The sequence below is a fragment of the Myxine glutinosa genome, chromosome 6 (genome assembly GCF_964187855.1).
Source record: "Myxine glutinosa chromosome 6, kmMyxGlut1.1, whole genome shotgun sequence".
NCBI lineage: Eukaryota > Metazoa > Chordata > Myxini > Myxiniformes > Myxinidae > Myxine > Myxine glutinosa.
Window position 1 is genome coordinate 10427599 of NC_136266.1, and position 23636 is coordinate 10451234.

General features: G+C 48.9%; 1 protein-coding gene across 1 annotated transcript in view; it reads right to left on the bottom strand.

Annotated features, from left to right (window-relative positions):
- Nucleotides 1–205: 205 nt before the first annotated feature.
- Nucleotides 206–23636, bottom strand: part of LOC137429577 (dual specificity calcium/calmodulin-dependent 3',5'-cyclic nucleotide phosphodiesterase 1A-like) — a 234385-nt gene continuing 210954 nt past the window's right edge. Inside the window, exons 14-15 of the mRNA XM_068119595.2 lie at nt 22589–22810; nt 206–303 (exon numbers count right to left, since the gene is read on the bottom strand). Coding sequence (XP_067975696.2) covers nt 278–303; nt 22589–22810 — 248 coding nt within the window. The 3' untranslated portion in view covers nt 206–277. The remainder of the gene's footprint in view (nt 304–22588; nt 22811–23636) is intronic.

Below are 23636 nucleotides of genomic sequence, written 5' to 3' on the forward strand. Positions count from 1 at the left end.
AACTCTTAAAGGCCACAGCAAACAAAACAGGGTTCTTTGTAGTCTGCAAGAGCTGTCCAAGGGACGTGCACAGGAATGAAATACAGACAGGCTGGCGGTGGCAACCCATCGAGACCGCTTTGAGAACGGCCTTGGCACGCTCAACCTTGCATCTTGCACGAGGAACCGTGACAAGCGCTCGTAACCCCCCGTCTTCTGCGTCTCCTCGTCTCCTGCATCTTCTGCATCTTTCACTCCAAAGGTCGTGGACGCTAAAGAGACCACCGGTGGAATCCTCTCAGTTTTCTGCCTCATTCTCTTTCCCTAAAATGTAAAATGAGAAGCAGATTGACAAACATAATGTCATCTCTGCATGAAGTGGCATGAAGGCATGTTAATAATGTGAAGGGATTGTAAGATAAGTTTTTAAAACAAATAAAAGCTTGTTAAACTCCACAGGCCCAGGCAGTGAAGATGATTAGAGAGATATTCCTTACATGTGTCTTCAGCACAACTTACACAAAGAATCACTCTTTATCACAAGTTTAATAAATAATGGATGAGAATTCACTACATGATTTAAAAAAGTAAACAAATGCTTTCTCACAACACATTAGATACATAGAGGACAGAGCACCGATATACCACGTGGGCTGGTGTCATGTGGGGTGGGGGCATAGGGTGCACATTCTCATGAATACATATGAGACTTTCAAAATGACGTAAGAACGCAAACGAGGTTTTTCGTGCATGCACTGTGTGTGCGTTTGCAGCGACTCGCTTCCACTAGCGCAGGTACCTACCTATAACCTGCAATCGCTAGTGAAAAATCTGTAGAAATATAGCAATATGAGATAGTAATAATATAGAAATATAGGAGGCCAAATATGAGTAGTAGTAGTACCACCTTTAGAGGCCATTTTTCCCCGCAGAGCAGGGGTTGGCCTTTTTTGGGCACCATGGTCCCCTTTTTGAAGCAATGTTTTATGGCCGCATGCCCTTCCTGCCGCCAACCCTGTTAGTCACCTCTTGTGACACACTGAAAATTACCAGTGAACTGGTGCTCAATTTGCCGACCTCGGAAGGATGAAATATAGGAATATGAGATAGGAATCTTACTATAATTCACCAAATTGGTCTTGCGAGATCACGGCGAGGTCACGTCTTTTTGAAGCTGTTCCATGCGCTCACGCTTTCGAAGCTAAGTGATCTTTCTCAATTGTGTTTTTGTCGAGACTGTATCTATCTTTCGGTGTATGTACCTATAGCGTATCTTTTGGAAAATTTTCGGTGCTAATTTTTCGTACATGTATACACAATCGTCGGTTAATGCGTATCGAGTATTCTGCGGCCTAGTACTCGTAGGCTTAGGCTACCGTACCGTCTCCGACCTTGTGGTTTTGTTTTTCTCTCAGCGATTCGTCGAATGCGCTGCAATTATTTTCGTTCTCCGTTTCATCCCAGTCGTTCACCCCATACCTCCTTGTTTAATATCTCTACTCAAAAAAAAAAAAAACCCCAAAAATATTTCCTTCCCAGGTCTTATTCGTTTATTTGTTGTTCTTATCTGTTCGTTCGTTCTTCGTTCGCGATCACGCGATCACGTGGATAGAAATGTATAATCTCTCCCCTGAACAACTATTTTCTCTCATATATTATAACACCCTTTTCTTCTTTTCCGACAAAAGGATGCTTTTGTCTTGCTCACCAAATCTATTCATTCCAAAAAATATATATAATACCATCTCTTACAGTTCCTCCTTTCTACATTCCCTAAACTATCCAGAATTCCACCCCTCCTTCAGTGTCCTCAAACGTATTTTTGACTCAAAGGTCTCAAACTCATTTTGCAAAAAATGTTCGTTTCCCATGAATCGTACACTTTTCAAAATCCAATCTCACCCCTCCCCTCCAAATCCTCCCCATCACCCATCCCTTTCAAATCTCCCCCCTTGCCCCTTCCCTCCCCTCCCTCCTAAACTCCCCCCACACCCCTCCCCTCCGAGACTCTCCCTCGCTCCTCCCCTCCTAGACTCCCCTCTCACCCCTCCTCCTCAAAGCATCCTCCCTGCTTCTTCCCCCTTCCAACTTTGACCTTCATCTCCCCCAACCTTCTGCCTCGCTCTTCCCCCTCCTCAAATAACATCTCACTGTGCCTCACCCAATCTCCATCAAACCTTTTGTCTGCTCCATTCTTACCTTTCTCCAAGCTATTCTGAAATCTCTGAAATCTCTGACACACCTTCAACAGCTCTCCCTACCTCTTCCTCCTCTTCCACATCTTACCCTACCCCTCCCCCCCTGTTCTGGACCCGATGCTCCCCCTTCCTCTTCATTAACGGAATGGACCTCAAACATCCGGGGCCTCCGCTCAAACTTGACTGATCTCTCCATACAGGTTGCTTCTGACAAACCAGATGTGATCTGCTTAACAGAAACTTTCCTCCTTCATGATGTCTCTGATGCCTTGGTATCTCTCCCAGGTTACTCCCTCCTCTGGTATGATAGACCTGAGCCTCGTCCTGAAGGTGGGGTTGCTATCTTTATAAAAAACTTCCTCACTCGCCCTCCACTGCCCTCTCTCCACCTCACCCCCAGGAATACCTTTGGCTACGGCTTCCCCTTCGCTCCCACCTTTTGTTCATATGTGTGTTGTACCGTCCACCAAACAGTGATGACTCCATCTACATCTCGCTGTCTGATAATATGGACCAACTTCTATCTACCCATCCCAACTCTCTCTTCCTCATATGTGGTGATTTCAATTGTCACCATGCCAGTTGGCTGGGTGTGGGTACCTCTCTCACCAGCCATGGCTCTTCAGCAAAGGACTTCTGCGACTCACTGGGACTGACACAATCTGTCAATTTCCCGACCCGGATCTCAGTCAACGGAGCATCTTCTCTTCTGGATTTGGTTATGACAAACTTCCCTGAAAATGTCTGCTGCTCTTCTTCTGCTCCAATCGGCTCAGCTGATCATGTGCTTGTCAAAGTGGACATCTCTCTGACCATTCTCAGAGAGCCTCCTCAGCATCGACGAGTCTGGCATTTCACTCAGGCCAACTGGCACGGTCTTCAAGCAGCCATCAATCATCTGGACTGGTCTCCCATCTCTACCACCTCTGACATCAACTCATCCTGGGAATTCTTTCAAAGTAAATTGCTCTCTCTCATGCACAGATTTATCCCATCTCGTCTTCAGTTGTCATACCCTTCCTCCCGTCCATGGTACACGGAATCTTGTGGTGAGGCTGTTGCCCTGAAACAACTTGCTTTCGTCTCCTGGAAAGCAAATCCAACGGAAGGAAATCTCATTTCCTTTCACAAAGCCCGAAACAAGTGTGTGTCCACCCTCAGGAGAGCCAGGAAACAATATCTCACCGTTCTCAAGACCGAACTCTCTTATCTGTCTCCCTCTTCCAAATCCTGGTGGCGTCTGGTCAAATCTGTTTCTGGTGTTTGTTCCCCCTCCATCCCCTCCCTCACCTCAAACGGCTTAACGGCTGACTCCGCACGTGAAAAAGCTGAATGCCTCAACTCTGTGTTTGCCTCTAAATCTTGTGTCCCAAACCCATCCCTCTCTGTACCCACCGTACCCAGTCGTACCCAGCTGCTCCTGGACTCTGTGTCCTTTCCTCCTGACAAGGTGGAAAAGTTTCTGTCAACCCTCGACTCTGATTCTGCAACTGGTCCTGACGGCATCAGCCCACGGGTCCGAAAATCATGTTCTTCCGCTCTTTCACTCCCTCTTTCTGTTCTCTTCACCCTCTCTTTTGCTCAAGGTCATCTGCCATCTGCTTGGAAATCAGCCAACATCACCGCTTTGCACAAAAAAGGTGCAAAAACAGATCCCAGCAACTACAGACCAATCAGCCTTCTCCCAATTATCAGCAAAGTCATGGAATCCATCATTGCTTCAGATATGAAATCTTTCCTCTTCTCCAATGGCTTGATGTCTGATCATCAATTTGGTTTCAGACCTGGTCACTCTACTCTGGACATGCTGCTTCTGCTTTCTCAACAATGGATGGAGGTCCTCAACACCAAACAGGAAATTAGAGCTGTCTCCCTTGACATTTCACGTGCCTTCGATACGGTCTGGCACCCTGCTCTGCTCACCAAACCCTCCTCCTTTGGTATCCATGGAAATCTCCACGCATGGCTGGCGGACTTCCTCTCTGGTCGTAGTCAACGTGTGGCCCTGAATGGGTTTCTCTCATCTCCTCTTCCTGTTCAGGCTGGAGTTCCCCAAGGTAGTGTTCTGGGCCCTGTACTTTTTCTGGTCTTCATCAATGATCTCTCTGACTCTCTTGAAAATCCTCTCTATCTCTTTGCTGATGACTCTACTATCTGTCGCTCCATTCCTCATCCCTCAGATCGGCAGTCTGCAGCCTCCTCACTCTCTGCAGACCTGGACAAAATCACAGACTGGGCAAACAAATGGAACATGTCTTTCAATCCTGATAAATCTCACACTCTTACGATGTCTCTCCGAAAAGACCGACTGGAAAACCCTCCCATCCACTTTCTGAATAATCCTCTCCAAGAAGTTCTGTCACTCAAGCTTTTGGGTCTCACTATTTGCCATGATCTTTCCTGGGAAAACCACATTTCAAATCTGGCCTCCAAAGCCAGTCGCCGACTGGGCATCCTCCGTCGTGCGAAGTCCTTCCTTGGCACACCTGAGCTCCTCACCACATACAAGGCTTTCATCCACAGCTCTATGGAATACTGCTCTCCCCTCTGGTCTGGTGCTCCTGCCTCACACCTAGCCCGTCTTCACGCTGTTGAAACCAAAGCGTTCAGAATCATTGGAATCTCCCGCGATGAAGCTAACTCCAAGGGCCTTTCACTCACTCACCGCAGGCAGGTTGGTGGTCTTTCCGTCTTCTACCGACTCCTCTCTGGCCTTGCCCCCCCCCCAACCCTCTCTGGGCTCTGTCCCCAAAATATTCCTACAGGTCGCACAAGATCTGCCTGCAACCCTCTTATGGTTAAACTGCCAAAATCAAGACTTTCTGCTCACCTTCACTCCTTCATCCCTCTTTTCTCCCGCCTCTGGAACAAACTCCCTCACTCTCTTCAATCCCACTCCACCCTCCAGGTCTTTAAAACAGCTGTCCACCACCATCTCTTATCCTCCCCCATCCAAAACCTTGATCTTTTCTACCCCCGCTAATTTCGGTCCCCTTGTGTTTTATACCTCTCCCCCCCCCCCTCCCCTTCCCACGCCTCCTGCCCCCAAGCCCTCTCCCTCCCACACTTCTCCCTGCTCTCAAATGTTGTGGTTGTGTGCTTCCCCTTCTCTCCCCATCTTGTCTTCCGCTCCCTCTTTTTGTATATTTTGTTTGTCTGGGTGATTTGTTTGTGAAATAAATGTTAGCTCTTTCACGAGCCTCGATTCAGTATACCAAAAAAAAATAAAAAATAAAAAAATGTCTGTCTGTCCATCTGTTCCCAGGTACCGCAAAAACGGCTGAACCGATTGCAACGACATTTTGGGTGGGTAATCCTGGGACCCCCTGGAGTAAAATAGGCTATATTGTTTTTCCAATTTCAGCTTTGGTCTCCAGCATTTTCAGGTTTGGACTCCCGCATTACGTTATTGTCCCGGGTACAGCAAAAATGGCTGCACCGATCGCAACGATTTCCTGGAACCCCTGCAGTAAAATCCTACGATATTTCACCAAAATAACATGACATGAAAATTAAAAACGGCTAAACAGTATTTCATGAACATTTCATTGTGGATGTGGTGAAAATCAAAGATGTCCACATCGACTCCGATTAAGAGTTTTAATCCACTTGAATGCAGCACATCTACAGAAAAAGTAAAAAAGCACTATTAAGCAAGCATCCTCAACCATAATAAGGCAATGTCAAGAATATGGCATACTGTTTAATCATTCTTACCAACTTGAAGCCAGACAATAGCAGAAATGAATCCCTTCCCTTCCAACAGGTGGTTTTATAAGCAGTGAGCGGACGCACGTGGATGGATCATGAACTGCATCTTTAATGAGTGGTCAGGGAGGAGGTGGCACTGCACGAAGATGTAATCTCTAGTTTCATATCATTCACCCACCAATTAAGTTTCAGCCAGCGCGCGAGACTAAATATATAAAAGTATGAAATATATAATGACATTCTACAGCGAACATTCCCGCAATCCTTCACAACCCCAACCGCTGCGGCAGGCGACACTCTCGCCTGGCATGGGTCCTGTAGCTAACAGGGCCACGCTCAGTCTAGGGAACCGTCGGGCGAGGCGAATCCGAAAACCCTTCATCAGAATACATCATCGGCCCGTGCGGCGCATCTCCATCAGCAGCATGATCCGCGACCGGAACCGAACGTGCCGACACCAGAGATACAGGCGGCACGGACGACCCCTCGCTCTCGGTGGTTGGATCCGCGGTGGCCACTTCATTACGTGGCCCTTCATCCCCTGCTCCCTCTCCACATGGTGCTAAATGTCGAACTGACACTGTCACTAGACGTCCGTCATCCATTCGTATGGTCGCGTACACCGGGTTCACCTGTACAACTTGAACGAGATCAACGGCCGGCTTGTACTTGCTCTGCCGCACCGACCACTTCAAATACCCGGGCCCTAAGTCAACTAACCATCCATGCAGTGACCGAATGCTAGCGCTGCAGCACTGGAAGCGAAACATATGCTCGTGAGGCGTTTGATTTGTGGCCGTGAATAGTAACGTATGAATGGCATGCAAAGCTTCGTGCAAGACCTGAGGCCATTGGTGCAGTCCCAATGACAGCGTACGCAATCTCATTTCCATGGCTTTCCAGATCACCCAATTAAATCGTTCCACCTGACCGTTCCCCTCGGGATGATAGGGAGTAGTTCGGCTGGCAGCTATCCCTCGCTCCACAAGAAAGGTCTTTACCTCCTGAGACATAAACACAGTGCCACGATTCGAATGGACGAAAGCCGGATACCCGAACAAGAGGAACAGCTGACGTAGGCACCGAATGACCGTGGCAGAGGTCATATCCAAGCACGGGAACGCAAAAGGAAAACGTGAGTATTCATCTACTATCGTCAACATGTAACGTAGTGAGCCCGATGATGGCAAAGGACCTTTAAAATCAATGCTTAATCTTTCCCAGGGCCAACCTGCCCAAATGAGGGTTCTAAGCGACGGCTTGTAGAACCTCGGTTTGAGATATGCACACACCGGGCATGTCCCACATAGCCGTCTGATGTCATCAACCGAAATGGGTAAGTGACGGCAGTGCACAAAATGAACAAGGCGAGTTACACCTGGATGGCACAACAATTCATGAATTCCCTTCAGGTCCCCAGAGGTCATGCCGGCACAAACTGATGGTCGAGATAAGGCGCCGGCGGCCACATTTTCACGTCCAGGCCAATAGATTATGTCATAGCAATAGTCAGCTAATTCCACCCTCCATCGTGATATTTTCCCATTCTTTATGCGCTGGGGGTGCTTATGGCCATACATAAAAGCGACTGACTGCTGATCAGTAATGAGATCAAATTTCCTGCCCATAAGCAAATGGCACCACCGTCTGACAAACTCGACGACAGCATACGCCTCTTTCTCGATCGCAGAGTGCCTGCATTCACTCGAGGTCAGGATACGTGAAAAAAACGCAACTGGCTTACCCCCTTGCGTGAGAGTAGCCGCGATTGCGCCATCGGAGGCATCTGTCTCAACGAGGTATGGTATGGCGTCGTCAATGGAAGTCACGTATGACCCCGCAATATCTTTCTTCCGAAGTTGAAAGGCATCCTTGGCAACTTGCGTCACAGGAAAGGCTTTGCAATCCACCAAAGGCCTTATTTTCTCCGAGTAACCTTGACCCCCACCGAGAGTAATGTGCAAAAAGCCCGAAGACATGCCTCAGGGACGCCAGATCACACGGTGCTGCTATCTTGACAAGGGCCGGAGTCGCTCGGCCTCATGTTTTATCTCGCCTCCGGTCACCGTATACCCAAGGAGGTCTATTGTTTTGGTAGCATTGTGGCACTTATCCTCATTGAAGGTCAGATTGTACTGACATGCCACGTCCAGGAATCGTTTCAAGTTAGCGTCGTTTCCCTCCAGGGTATGTCCGCAAATCATCACGTTGTCCACGTACACAAAAATGTCTTTTAATTGCTCTTTAGCCAAGATGTCATTGATCGCGCATTGAAAGCAAGACACTCCGTTCGTTACCCCAAACGGGATACGACGGAATTGATACAGCCGTTGTCCGGATTGGAACCCTGTATGGGGCCTATCTGACTCCCTTATAGGTATTTGATGATAGGCGGATTTTAGGTCCAAGGTGCTGACGATGCGATACTTAGCCACCTCTCTGAATAGATCGTCCATTTTGGGCAGAGGGTATGCGTCTAATTGCGTGAATCAGTTTATCGTTTGACTGTAATCGATGACCAATCTTTTTCTGTGATTTTCTGTGTGCACGACGAGCACCTGGGCTCTCCACGGAGACCTACTTGGCTCTATAATACCCTCCCGTAGCAACCGCTTAGTCTCATCTGCAATATATTGAGTGTCGGCATGAGTATACTGCCGCGACTTCACAGTTTGAGGTTTGCAATCGGCTGTTAGGCTAGGGAACAGAGCCGGGAGATCGATGAACATTTCGGCTAGGCCGCATACAGAGAATGTATTGTTACGGATCGCGGTTAGATGTTATTTCGACCGAGCGGTGGTGTATTCCCGCGACCTAACAGTTATTCCCCGACTAGACCCCGATTCCACCCAAACGTTGACCAAATCGCGCTACGCTAAATCAATGATGGAAAGGACACAACGACTGGGATAGATGAAACGACGCAAGGGGTACAGTTCTCAAGACCTCCGGAGGAGGGTATAATTACAGTGGGGGAGAAAAGGGGTAGATTACAAGGTAGAGTGAGGTAAAAGACACAGAAGAGATAGGCACTTAAATACAATCTTATCTTACCCCAGACAGACCACACACAAACGGGACAAGGCTGACTTACACAGGGATTGATGGCAGGAAGGGACAGGTAGTCGATAGCACAAGGTGCACCTTGGCTCGGGGACAGGATCAAGCACGGTCCAAGAGATGCAGGGAGGCCTCACAGCGCTCGGAGGTGGCGTCTTTCTTGCTTCAAGCTCAGCGCGCATCTGACGTCACCTCCCTCGGCTGCGCATGCTCAACGGGGAGTGACACACCCTCGGCTGGTTGGCTCCGCCCCAGATGGGACCGGTCCGCCGCTTCCATTGGGTGCGGGGGTTACCGGGCTCCGCCTTTGACGAGGAGCTGACAGGGAGCCCCTATTTGGTAACCCCGTCGAGCACATGTTTGATGGCGGCTCGTGGGGAAGGCCTCGTGCCCTCCCAACACCCCCTACCAACCAAGCCAGAGTGAGGACGCGCACTCCCTGTGCACGCCGCCGCCGTCGCTGTTGTTGTTGTTGTTGTTTCTGAACCGTGAGGAAGAGCTGCGGGGAGGTATTGGGAGGTCCTAAACTTCCTAACGGTGCCATACAATCACATTCTGGTGCAACGAAGGGTCAGAATTAATGGAAACGAATCCTTAACTGACATAGACTAAGAATAACTAGCAAGATGTCCTATAGTTGTCTACGTGAGATGCGGTGGACCTGGATGCGACATTTAATGGGGGGAAATAGGGGGAGGTCGGGTCTACAGAGTGTTGTTTACAGAAAATGGGACTAGGGAATGGGGGATTGGGGATAGTTGGGAAGTATTGAGGAAATAGGGGAATATTTACAAGCGGATATGGATGGATGCAAATCCCATATCCGCAACATTGCACCCTTCTCTACCTCGGGGCGTACCGACCCGATAAATTTTTACCTACTTTAGTGTGGCACTCAGATGTAGTTCCCTCTACTATTAACTCAACCCTGAGTGCGACAGTTTTACAGATGTTCACAATTGAGTAAATATGTCCCCCTGCGACGTTGCACCCTTCTCCTAACAGAAACACACCCACAGGATAACCGAATCGTGGAAAGCATCCTCAAACTAAACATACAGCCGGTAGGGAGCATCATTTATACAAGACTGATATTTACACTACGATCCAGGACCTGTTCTTTGAGGAACACATGCAGATGTTATGCATAGAGAGCGCACGCATGCCAGCATCGATACACCAACCCACGAGTGCCCTGTGGCCCTACGGCCTTTAATAATGTGCAGAGCACCCCGTCCAAGCACCAAAAGCACCACCCCATTACGCACAGTCAGCACCATCCGGTGCACCAATAAAGTGTTCATAGTCACCGGTGGTGTCGCAGCCGGCCGATGTTCTGCCGCTGGTCTTGCCTTCTTGGAGTGCACTTGGCCTTCTGGCTTCTTTAGAAATAAAGAAAGGCGCCAACCGCGTCCATTTCTAAATTGTGGCCGTCAGGGGGGCCAACTAAAAGTGGTTCACCTGTATGGCATAGGTGCCACGTTGACCCAGAGGTCCATCAACGGGTGGTGCTTGCCCGCAAAAGAACTGCGGTCCATTGTGGGCGGCCACCAAAATTGCGGTCCATATGGTGTATCGATCCAGGCAGCAAGCAGCGGAAGTACAGGCCCACAACTGCAGAGCCAGCACCTCTCTCTCCTCTCTCTCTGCCCCAAAGCCAGATCCTCGGAGGTGGGAGACAAAAGAAGTCAAGTGAGTAAGGTGGTAAGGGCGCAAAAGTGCACGCAATACAAGGTAATGCACACTGGGGGCACATGGGAACCAGGTGAGACAGGTACGTTCCTACCGTACGCCCCCCCCCCCCCACCAGGTAACCTACATTGCCCCTCCCTTACCCCTTACTGTATCCACAAAACACAACACTACCCATAAACATCTACTTTACACATCAACAAACGTCCCTACTGTCTTCCCCGTTCCTCCCATAAACCAAACCTCCCAGAAACCAAACCTCCCAAACCATCGTCTTCTCTCCCTCCTAACCAATCAAATTTGCCATTTCCAACTCTCATCAAAATTTGCCATCTCCAACTCAACATCAAAATCTGCCATCACCAATTTATCATCAGTCCCTCCTAAGGAGGGAGAGATGGAATCACCCCAATGTCTTATCCACGTCGTGATGCGTCTCACAAATCCACACAGCAATTCTCCCTTCCTGCAACACAGAACAAAGGAACACAGATGTGGAGTCATCATCATCACCTCAGGTAAGTGGCTGCGTATGGTGCGACAGGTTCATCAATCCTAACTATTTCCTAAATGACTTTAACAACTTTACATTACCCGGGGTCTTTCCCTGCCAATCCATTGGCCAACTTACACTATGGGTTCTAAAAACCAATTCCCATTGACCAAACTGTGGTGCTTCTCAAGTTGGGGTCTCACTCCCCCGATTCGTCACTCGGTGCCCCCGCACAATTTCGGTGGCTGGGTCGTGTGACGCTCCCAGCTGGTCCGCCCACCTGCACACCTCCCCCACTGTTGTTGCCTACCGAGCTCACCTGCTCCTCACCCTAACCTAACTAACTGGGGAAGGCCCTCTCGCACTCTCACCCCCTCAGTGCCCTCTCTGGCACGGGCTGCCCGATCCACACCCGGGATCCTCAGGCACCCACTGACACTAACGGCTCCCAGAGCCCACCTGCGGCCTCACCTGGCCGACATCTAACAGTGGCGGAGTGCCCAACCATTCACACTCATACTAACAGGCCACACGACCAGCCAATTTCACCACACCAATGCACCCATCCACAATACCATTCTGCAACCGCACCACAAATGCCAATATCCAACCACAATTTACCTATACCTTCTAACTATTCTTTAACCTACCCTCCCCGGGTACTCGTGAAAAGGGGTCCACTCTTCCTCCATCCACACCTTCGCACCATGCACACCACTCCGTACCACTTACTCCAACTCTCTCCACACCACTCATTCCAATACTCCATGTATTCCACACACCTGTACTTGCACACCTGTGCTCTCATACTTGGTGCCGCCTGCACCCTTCTCTCCCCCAAGCGCATTCGCGCTGATCCACAACACTCACTACTCACCATGACACTCATCCGCAATGCTCTCTCATTCATCACTTGTACACTCACACACACCTCGGAGCATTGCCTCACCGATGCCTCATTTGAAGCTGCTCACCAGCACTTCCATTCACACTGCATCATCTACTCTGTCTACTCCCTTCTAAAACTCACGCTCCTCCGTCTTCCCTTACACTCAGCGCTCCCACGTCATTATCAAACACTAAGCTACTACGTCCCCACTACAGGTATCAGTCACTAACTAACCTTAACGTTACCTAATGTCATCTTCGCTAGATCCCTACACACAATATCCTAACCCACCCGGGCTAGTTTTCACTGCCATAAACCCCCTAATCTATAGCGCATTTGCCCCCAATCATGGGAAGGGTGGCAGGGATGCCACCCTTACCCACCGTCATACGGCGCGAGTGGGACCTTGTGGGACCACCTCGTATGTGAGTCGTTGCCCGCCTGCCGGACCCCGTGCGTCGCCCCTTGCGGGGTCAGCGCGGGGCCGAACCGGCCGGGCCCCCACAGTACATTACCCCCAAGGGGCTCCCGTGCCTCCCCTGTCCCTCTAAAAACTACCCCTGTTGGTGTCGATGCATGGGTCACACTTCCGCAACCCGCTACCCATTCCATACCACCACAACCTTGCTCACTCACACCTCGCACCTCTCCCATCACCGGACCCTCTCGCTCGCACCATCGTTCCATACCCTCCGGACCAGCCATACACCTCACTCTTGGCCTCTCACGAACATCCGGGTCCATCTCGACCCCCAAGCTTATTAAATCACCTGGCGCATCATACGCACGACCATATTGGTCACCACTTACACCGGGTCCTCTTTCTCTTCGCTTCTCCTCCATCACCTGCGAATCCCTCATCCGGTTAATGAGCACATCATCACGATCCGAACACAGACTTTGGACCAATTCTTTTACTTCCTCCTTTATCTCTTTCTTATCCTCTCTCCGTCGCTTCTTAATTTCGCTCACCCCTTCTCCCACTTCTTCTAATTTCTGCTTCACCTCCTTCATCTCCTCGTGCGCCCCCTTAAGTTCTTCCTCTAACTCCACCTTATTTTTTTCTATGTGCTCCCGCACCTTCCGCTCTTTAACCTCCATCACCTCTACCACCTTGTTCATTTTCCTCGTCAGGTCCTCATGTACCGTCTGACACTCTTTTTTAATTACCCCTACGTCCTTTTTCATATCCTTCTGTGTCGATTTTAAACCCTCTATTACCGCTGTGTTCTTCTTTACCTGGTCCCCCAACTCCTTTTGTCCCACTGTCAGTTGTTCTACTCCCAGCGTCAACCCCTCTATACCACCTTGCAATTTTACAGTCCCCTTTCTCACCTCCTTCTCCATGCGCTCCTTACAGTGCCTCACCTCCTCACGCACTCCTCCGACCTCCTCACTCACACCTCTTCTGATCTCCTCTCCCATCACTTGCATCTCCTGCCCAGATGCCACCCTCATCTGCTCCATTTCCTCCCTGTGAGCATCCAATTTAGTTTCTACCCCCATTCTGACCCCCTCTATCTGCTGCCCCATTTTTTTAACTTCCCTTTCCGCTTGGTCCCTCATGTCCCTCAATTTGCCTTCCATACTGTTTTCTAACCCCTCTAACCCCTTTTTCATCCCTTCCATTTGATTCTCTTGAGCGGCCATTCTGTTTTCTACCCCCGTTAACCCATGTTTCACCCCTTCTATCCCATTGTCTAACCCCTCTAATTTAGCTTCTAGCCGTTCCCCCATTTCCCCCATTTTGCCCCCCATTCTGCCCCCCAATCGCTCACTATCAGCCCTCATTTGCTCACTCTGAGCATCCATCCGATTCCCCAATTGCTGACTATTAGCCCTCATCTCGTCCTTCTGCAGGTTGAGGGACGCCTGCATTTGTACCATAAATTGCTCCATGAGGGCCTGCATTTGGGCCATCCCTCCCACTTGTGCAGCGGGTGCGGCCGCCGTAGCCATGTGCGAGGCGCCATTTTGCGCGCCCGCAACCTCGTGCACGAGAGTGCCATCTTGCGAACCTGCCGCCCTCACTGCTTCGCTCTCCTCATGTCCCTCAATTTGGTCCTGGATCGACCCTGCCTCACTCTCCTCTACCGGAACCCAGCCGTCTTGATCTGCCATAGCGCGACTTTCAAAATTCGGGTTTTTTGTAAAACAAAATCAAATTTCGGTGTCTTTATAATTTTGACCAAATTTTTTCCTAGATGTTTTTTTTAAAAATTTGGTTCGGGCCTCGAATCTCACTCCTCGACACCAATTGTTACGGATCGCGGTTAGATGTTATTTCGACCGAGCGGTGGTGTATTACCGCGACCTAACAGTTATTCCCCGACTAGACCCCGATTCCACCCAAACGTTGACCAAATCGCGCTACGCTAAATCAATGATGGAAAGGACACAACGACTGGGATAGATGAAACGACGCAAGGGGTACAGTTCTCAAGACCTCCGGAGGAGGGTATAATTAGAGTGGGGGAGAAAAGGGGTAGATTACAAGGTAGAGTGAGGTAAAAGACACAGAAGAGATAGGCACTTAAATACAATCTTATCTTAACCCAGACAGACCACACACAAACGGGACAAGGCTGACTTACACAGGGATTGATGGCAGGAAGGGACAGGTAGTCGATAGCACAAGGTGCACCTTGGCTCGGGGACAGGATCAAGCACGGTCCAAGAGATGCAGGGAGGCCTCACAGCGCTCGGAGGTGGCGTCTTTCTTGCTTCAAGCTCAGCGCGCATCTGACGTCACCTCCCTCGGCTGCGCATGCTCAACGGGGAGTGACACGCCCTCGGCTGGTTGGCTCCGCCCCAGATGGGACCGGTCCGCCGCTTCCATTGGGTGCGGGGGTTACCGGGCTCCGCCCTTGACGAGGAGCTGACAGGGAGCCCCTATTTGGTAACCCCGTCGAGCACATGTTTGATGGCGGCTCGTGGGGAAGGCCTCGTGCCCTCCCAACACCCCCTACCAACCAAGCCGGAGTGAGGACGCGCACTCCCTGTGCACGCCGCCGCCGTCGCTGTTGTTGTTGTTGTTGTTGTTGTTTCTGAACCGTGAGGAAGAGCTGCGGGGAGGTATTGGGAGGTCCTAAACTTCCTAACGGTGCCATACAATCACATTCTGGTGCAACGAAGGGTCAGAATTAATGGAAACGAATCCTTAACTGACATAGACTAAGAATAACTAGCAAGATGTCCTATAGTTGTCTACGTGAGATGCGGTGGACCTGGATGCGACATTTAATGGGGGGAAATAGGGGGAGGTCGGGTCTACAGAGTGTTGTTTACAGAAAATGGGACTAGGGAATGGGGGATTGGGGATAGTTGGGAAGTATTGAGGAAATAGGGGAATATTTACAAGCGGATATGGATGGATGCAAATCCCATATCCGCAACAGTATGTTCTCCTTCCCGAAAGTGCATTTCTAGGCGCCCATGTCGGCGCAGGAAGTTGTGCCAGAGCAGCATGTCCGCACATAAATCAGCCATGACCGAGAGTTTGACATCAGTATACGTCACATCATTAACCACCAGGCTAAGTGAACACAACCCCTTGGTGTGGACCCACAGTCCCGAAGAAGCCAAATAGATGCGGCGTGTAACTTGTCCCACGGCCCATCCATATCGCTGTACCAACACTTGGCTGATGAAGCTTGAACTACTTCCTGTGTCCACCAGCACCTCAGCTGGTGAGCCTCCTCAGCTGGGATTCCTTCCACGAGCACAGGCAGCACGGCGCTTTGCAAACTGCGTGATATCCCCGGGTCTTCAGAGTGTGCCAAGTGCGATGTGTTCGTCCCCACGAGGGTCGATCACTGTGTTTTCGCCGCTCAGCGTACCTTGGCGAAGTGACCTTTTCTTCCGCAATTATGACACACGCAATCTCTAGTGGGACAGGAAGCTCGAGGATGTCTTTTATTGCCGCAGAAGTAACATTTTGGAATTCTCTGAAGAAGAAGAAGTGGCAGCCGCGGCATTCGAGCTTTCCTTGTCTCCTGCAGGCGGCAGCGCAGAGGCAGATTCCAGAGACACGGCGATCCCAGTGTGGGATTGCTTGGTCGGTGCCACCGGCTCCGAGCGCATCTCGGCCACAGCCCCCACAGTGAGGAAGGGGTCGCCATACGCCTCCGCCCTAGTTTCATATCAGCGGAATTGAGGAAAATCCTGATGAATTAGAAACCTTTTGTGAATGCGGAAGTGGACAGATTACGGCAATGAGCTGGTTTGATAATATCCCAATACAACCCTCATTTATAAGAGTATTTTGTTAAAGTATCAATTGATGATTGGAAGTGAGTGAATACAATTACGATTTTGAATTCGTAATTGTATTCACCCAACCGTATGGAACTTCACATCAGGATTTAAATATTTGTTTATGTCACGAATGTTGTTAAAAGTTTATTTTTTATATTAATGCTATTTAATTTGTGATTGGAGATATGCTGTTTGGAATGAAAAAAGAGATATCGAGTTCTAGTGAATGACGAAATGCCATGACGGTTTCCACTTTCTAAACGTGAAATTTGCGGATCGCTATTTGCAGATTCGCCATTGACTGGGTATGGAACAAACGCACCCATTTGTTTGCGAACGGGTACGTTTTTCATGGAAGTCCTTTACGAACTTGCTGTCCATGTCTAACGTGCAACCGAAGGTGCTACAGGAATGTGGAATTTATTGGTTTCATGCTTTAGCATTCGACGTTTCTGCATTGTCTGTTTGCTTCTGGCCTCCCACCCGTGCATAACACGGTACCTCACTAGTAATATAGAAATATAGGAATATGAGATAGGAATAATATAGAAATAGAGGAATATGAGATAGAATATAGAAATATAGGAATATGAGAAAGGAATAATATATAAATATAGCAATATGAGATAGGAATAATATAGAAATATAGGATTATGAGATAGGAATAATATAGAAATATAGGAATATGAAATAGGAATAATATATAAATATAGGAATATGAGATAGGAATAATATAGCAATATAGGAATATGAGATAGGAATAATACAGAAATATAGGAATACTAGCAGAAGTACCCGGCATTGCCGGGCGGGGGAGGGGAGGGGAGGGGGAAGGTAGGGGAGGGGAACGGGGGGGGAGGGGAGAAGGGGGGAGGGGAGAAGAGGGGGAGGGGAGAAGAGGGGGAGGGGGAGGGGGAGAGGTGGAGAAGAGGGGGGGAGGGGGAGAGGGGAAAAGAGGGGGGATGGTGAGGGGAGGGTGAGGGATGGGAGGGGGAGGGGTGGGAGGGGGGAGTGGGGAGGGGGGAGGGTGAGGGATGGGAGGGTGAGGGATGGGAGGGGGAGGGGGGAAGGGGAGGGGGAGGAGGAGGGGGAGGGGGAGGGCGAGGGGGGAGGGGGGATGGCGAGGGGGGAGTGGGGAGGGGGAGGGGGAGGGTGAGGGATGGGAGGGTGAGGGGGTGGGAGGGAGGGGGAGGGAGGGGGAGGGGGAGGGGGAAAGGGGAGGGGGAGGGGGGAGGGTGGAGGGGGGAGGGGGGAGGGTGGAGGGGGGAGGGTGAGGGATGGGAGGATGAGGGGGGTGGGAGGGGGGAGGGGGGAGGATGGACGGGGGAGAGGGAAGGGGAGGGCCAGTCAACAATGACGTTGCAGTTCTCATGGTCGGAGAGCAGCACAACAATCGCGACATCGTCCTGCATCTTCGAAAGAGCACGAAGCGGATTTTGGAGACTCTCCGATCCTGTGACCCACGCCCTCCTGTACCGGCGTTGCCGGGCAGGGGAAGGGAAGGGAGACCCGCACATTCCCAACCCGTACATTCGCCCTCTCGACTCAAGCTCGCATTCGATTCGTATTCGAAATCGAAAGGGGAAAGGGGAAATCCTTCGTATTCGAATTCGTAAACACTAAATATGAATTTAAATTTAATTCATATCGCACAAAATCGACACAAAACACGATCGCATAAAGGTGAAAAAACGCAATGGCTTTTCGCCCTGAATTATGTGCAAACGTGTGACGGGATGGAACATCACGTGATCGCTCTGAGCGAATCAGCGAGCTGCTCGCACTGGCTGAGATTAGCGGGTACTTCGCTGAAATGCGCTGAGGTAAATATGAATAAAAAATATGGATCTCGTCAAATATTGTCTCGGCCATGTTTGTCCCAGGCTCAATGGCCATGTCTATGCCAAATATCAAGCACATGAGCCTCTCCGTTTCGGAGTCTATCGGTAACATTACACACACACACACACACACACACACACACACACACACACACACACAAACTGTGTTTGATATATATAGATGAGATAGGAATAATATAGAAATATAGGAATATGAGATAAGAATAATATATAGAAATACTAGTGTGGTCAACCATATGGCAAGGACGTGTGTGACATTTGGACGTCTTCATTTAGTTGCGGCACATTCCGTTTTACAAAATGGTTACTGGCAATTTATCAGATCCACAAATGATGTAATCTACCCAATATATTTACTTCTGATAAAATGTGAATGCATGTGTGTGCACTTGGGAAATACAGTTTGAAATGTGTAATTACATCTCATGTAAAATGTGACTTCAAGAGCTCAAATCCCCTCCCTCCCCGCCCCCATCCCTCCCACATCACGCACACTGCACCGGGGAGTGGATCACCCACAGGGGAGTGGGTCACATACACACATATGGGGGAGTGGGGCACAGACACACAGGGGGTAGTGGGTCACAGACACACATGGGGGAGTGGGTCACACACACACACACGGGGGAGTGGGCCACACACACACACACACACACACACACACACACACACACACGCACACATCTCGTTTGTTCATTTCTGTTCCTCACAATTCTATCTCTCTCTTTTATTCACAGACACACACACACACACACACACACACACACACACACACACACACACACACACACACACACACACACACACACACACACAATTAATTAATTGTACAGTATCGGTTGTTCCAAAACTTAAATATAAATAATTTAAAGGATTGCTATAAATGATGTTAATTTCACAACATCCCATATTCAACTTTATTTAAATTGTAAACCTCAAACATAGTTTCTCCACCTAAAGCAAGAACCTTAACCCGTAAGCAATTGACTAGTTCTCTGACTGCATGGATCATCATCTGGGCACCGTTCTTCCTTGAGGTTTCGATCCTTACAGCCCAGGACCTCTCCAAATGGCGGATCCACAAGCTCGATCATGGAACCACATCAATTGATGGTAAATCAGTAGATCCACAACCTCAGTTGCGTCCAGGCAGTCCGTCAACCCATCAATGCAACATCACTTATTCCAACTTTACTCGCAATAGGATTTAATGTATTATCATATATTTATAACTTTCCTTACACACTTGATAATATGATGAATGAATGAATGATCGTTTTTAAGGCCATTTTTGCCCCGCTGTGATCGGGGGTTAGCCTTGCGGGCCCCATGACAATCATGGTTCCCTGTTTGAGGCAATGTTTTTATGGCCGGATGCCCTTCCTGATGCCAACCCTTAGTCACCTCTTACGATGCGCAGGGATACGGTGCACCTATTCTAAACCGGGGTACACACCGGGATCATTCATCCCAGCAAGCTGGTACTCAATTTGCCGACCTCGGAAGGATGACAGGCTGAGTCAACCCCCCTGGCGTTAATTCAGCGATCGACCGGGATTCAAACCCAGGATCCTCGGATCCCAAGCCGGCACCCTAACCACTAAGCCAACACCAGGCTCACTTGATAATATGATATCTATCTATAATTCCAGTAATCTCTGTGTGTATGTTTGTATGTTTGTATGTTTGTATGTTTGTATGTCTGTGACCGCTGTTTCTCGACAACCACGGGTCCGATATACTTTAAACTTGCCAGGTATATTGCTGGGGACCCGAGGATGTGCCTTTTCAAGGTTTCATATTAATCGGACAAGTAGTTACCGAGCTATGTCCAAAAAACGATTCAACCAATCAGAGAGCAGCGAGCTATCACGTGTGCCGAACGTGGCGAACAGACTCTGCCTCGGACGGCACATTTGAGAGCGTATTCATTTATTTCACGTTGGAAAACTATGTTGCCGTTAAACTATGTTTTAAAACTAATTAAAACTACTATCTATAATTCCACGGGTCCGATAAAAAACACCGTACTCGCAAGCCGTTCGCTTTGGACCAAACCATTTCATGTAAATAGAGGGGGGGGATTGTCACCGTACTCGCAAGCCGTTCGCTTTGGACCAAACCATTTCATGTAAATAGAGGGGGGGGATATAATTTTAGATATATATATAGTACGGGCATGCCCTAGTTATGATAATATCATTAAATCATGCACATTTTACCTTAAATAAACCATATCTACCAACCAGCACGACCACACCACCTACCTCTCGATCAAACTGTACTTCGAAGGTTCAAACTGTCACCTATAACGGTTTATTGCATGCTGCCGTATCCTAGCAACCACTGATTCCTAGCAACATTGATTTGTAGTATATTGAATTATTATATTGTACTGTAATTACATAAAGATCTCATGAATAATATTTTTAATATTCGTATTGTATTTTACTAAATCGATTTGGTGCCTTTTTGTGATATTAAAGAAAACTTGTTTTAATCTACCAGCTGTAGCCCCCTGTGCTAGCATACGTCTGACTAGTTGTTGTAATTTATTGACCAGTTCAGAGCTGTGTGTGGTTGCTCTCACAGTCACACACACACACACACACACACACACACACACACACACACACACACACACACACACACACGCGCACGGGGTGGGGTGGGGGTGGGGGGGGGGTGGAGTGGGTCACACAAAAACACACACACAAACACACACACACACACACACACACACACACACACGAGAGGAGATGTTGACTTGTACTTATGTTGTTGTAGTTGAATACTTATGTAAATTAGATATTTCTGTTAGATATTGTTACAGTTTCCGCGCGACCCTCCTGCCCTTACCAAGGGGAGATTAAGCCCCTTGTCCTCTTTGGGTCATCGCAACCGTGAGACTTGAGTCGCCCCGCCCGGGCAGACGCAGGGTAGGGTTCCGGGATAATTCTCGCACGTACCTAAGTACCTACGCCGCCACGGAAGCGGGGATCAAGCCTCGCACGAACCACGTGTAATTTGAGTACATCTGAGCGGATGGCGTACCACGTGGTCCGTGCAGTTATCTTATATTGGAACCCGATTAGAGCGATAATTCGTACCACGCTTAGTCAATAGATGGAAGGGACGAGACAGTCGAATAAAAGGAAGAACACAGGTTTAATAATTATTATTTACAGTGATTGGTAGAAGGAAAAGGGACACAGGGCAGAACTTAAGCAGTCTTAGCTTATTCCCCAGACACGGGCCCGATCACACTCACAGGGGGAAATGAAGAAGAGGAATGTTCATGCGCTGAACGCGCCGGCTCCGTTGTTCAGGAACAGCTTCACCCAGCGTGGCCCTCCCCAGTCACAGCACGTCCCTCGATGAAGGCAAGCAGGCGGCGGGAGGGATCCTTGCAGCGCGTCTCTCGAACAAAGGCAGAGCAGGCAGGCGGGAGAATATACGCGTCTCTCGCACGGCTCGGTGGTTCCTCACAACGCTATTAATCAACGGCGCGCTTTCCCTCGCGTAACTCAATAGAGGATGTGCCTCAAGCTCAACCGAGCAATTTAACTTGTTCAAGCGCCTCTCCCTTCGAAACTCGTTTGGCTTCTTTCAGCGCACCTCTCCTCAGAACTTGTTCAACACTCACAAGCGACTCTCCCATAACTTGGTCACTTGTTTCAACGCACCTCTCCCATAACTGGGGTGGGGGCTTTGCGCGAAGGGTTTTATTGCCACGCCCTTAGTCCGCATCAAATGTTCTAACCACGCCTTTTGTCGCAGTGCTAAGCCACTCCCTCCGAGCCCTGATTGGCGGCTCACGCTTACCGTCGGCTTCTCCTCCGCCTTCCTTCGGCCTTGATCGACTTGTTAGGCCGGCCTCGTGTCATTTTGCGCCAAAAACCAAAGTATTGAGGCGGCATAAGCAATGGAAGGACCTAACTCTCATTATTCTACTCACCGCAAAACTAACACAGGAAAAGGACTATGCTTACTTTTACTAAGACATAACTGAACTATCACGAGGTTACGTGTTGTAGTGTGACTAAACTATGAGGGGGGAAATTAACCTTTATTGCAAAAACTCAAAACTGCAACAATATTATTTATCTGTAAGAAGATATTCTGTTAGATATTCTCTAATTAGAATCTAAGTTATATATCTAAATTAGACTGCGATAGCCAAACCCTGCTTGCCCTCAATGAGTGAGATTCCCCTCAATGAGTGAGATTGCCAAACCCTGATTGCCCTCAATGAGTGAGATTTCCCTCAATGAGTGAGATTACCAAACCATGATTGCCCTCAATGAGTGAGATTTCCCTCAATGAGTGAGATTGCCCAACCCTGATTGCCCTCATTGAGTGAGATTTCCCTCAATGAGTGAGATTGCTCAACACTTTTGTTTTGTTACACTTTACACTGCATTTCCACTCTGGGTGGTCCTCTTACCTCTCTCAGATATGTCGCTTGCATTCCGAACTCCTCCACGATGTTGAGAATCCACCAGTGAAATTGCCTTTGGAATGTCCTCCTTTTTTGCCACTTTGGTTGTTAGACATGCATGATTGCAGTCAACACCATTTTTATCTTGCACCGTTTCAGCAGTTTCTAGCTTCCCATCCACCTGCTGTTGATTTTCCTTTTCCATGTGCTCATCTGATGCCTCCTTATCTGCAAGGCACGGAAACAAGAAGAAACTTCCTCTCTTGGTGAATTGCCGTTTCAAATCGAGCTTTTGAATTTTTCTGGGTGAGGTCATGTAACACAATCAACAGGTGCAAGAGGTCCGGTGCTTCTCCTAACTCATTTACACTACAACCTGTATTGTGCCGAGGACCGTTACCACTCGGTGGAAGTAGTGCTCCATTGTGAGGAGAGTGGTGTTCGGATGAATAAAAAATAACATAGACATGATTAGGCAATTGCAAGTCAGTAGGACGCACGAGGTATTGTTACCCAGCTCTTACAATTATGCTCAAAAATACGTGGGTTTCTGTGTCGCAGAAAGAGGATTGTGATTGCATAATTAGATTAATTTTGCGACAAATGGTACACCGAATACTGTGGCGAGGCAGTAACCACCAAGGAGCTTATTATCTCATAATAGAAGAATAGCCTGACCAAGGGCAACCTTAAGTCATTGCACAAGAATCACGACAAGTGTATGTGTCTATCCTCAGGTGAGCTAAAATCATCAGCTGTCTGACGTTAAGGCCGCTCTCTAACCTGACTTCTTCTTTCACGTCCTGGTGGTGCAGTAAAGTTTGTCTCCCGTTTCTGCTTCACCTCCCTCCTCCTCTCCCCTCTCCTCTAATCCCTCCCTCACTGCAAATAGCATTACAGCTAACTCTGCTAGACATGAGGATGTTTGATTTAGCTTAGCGCTGCCTCCAAAGCGTGTGCACCCAACCGATCTCTTTCCGTCCTCGTCCAACCCTTTCATATCCACTGCCTCCTGCACACAAAGTTTTTTCACCTCCGAATGTCGAGAAAGTCC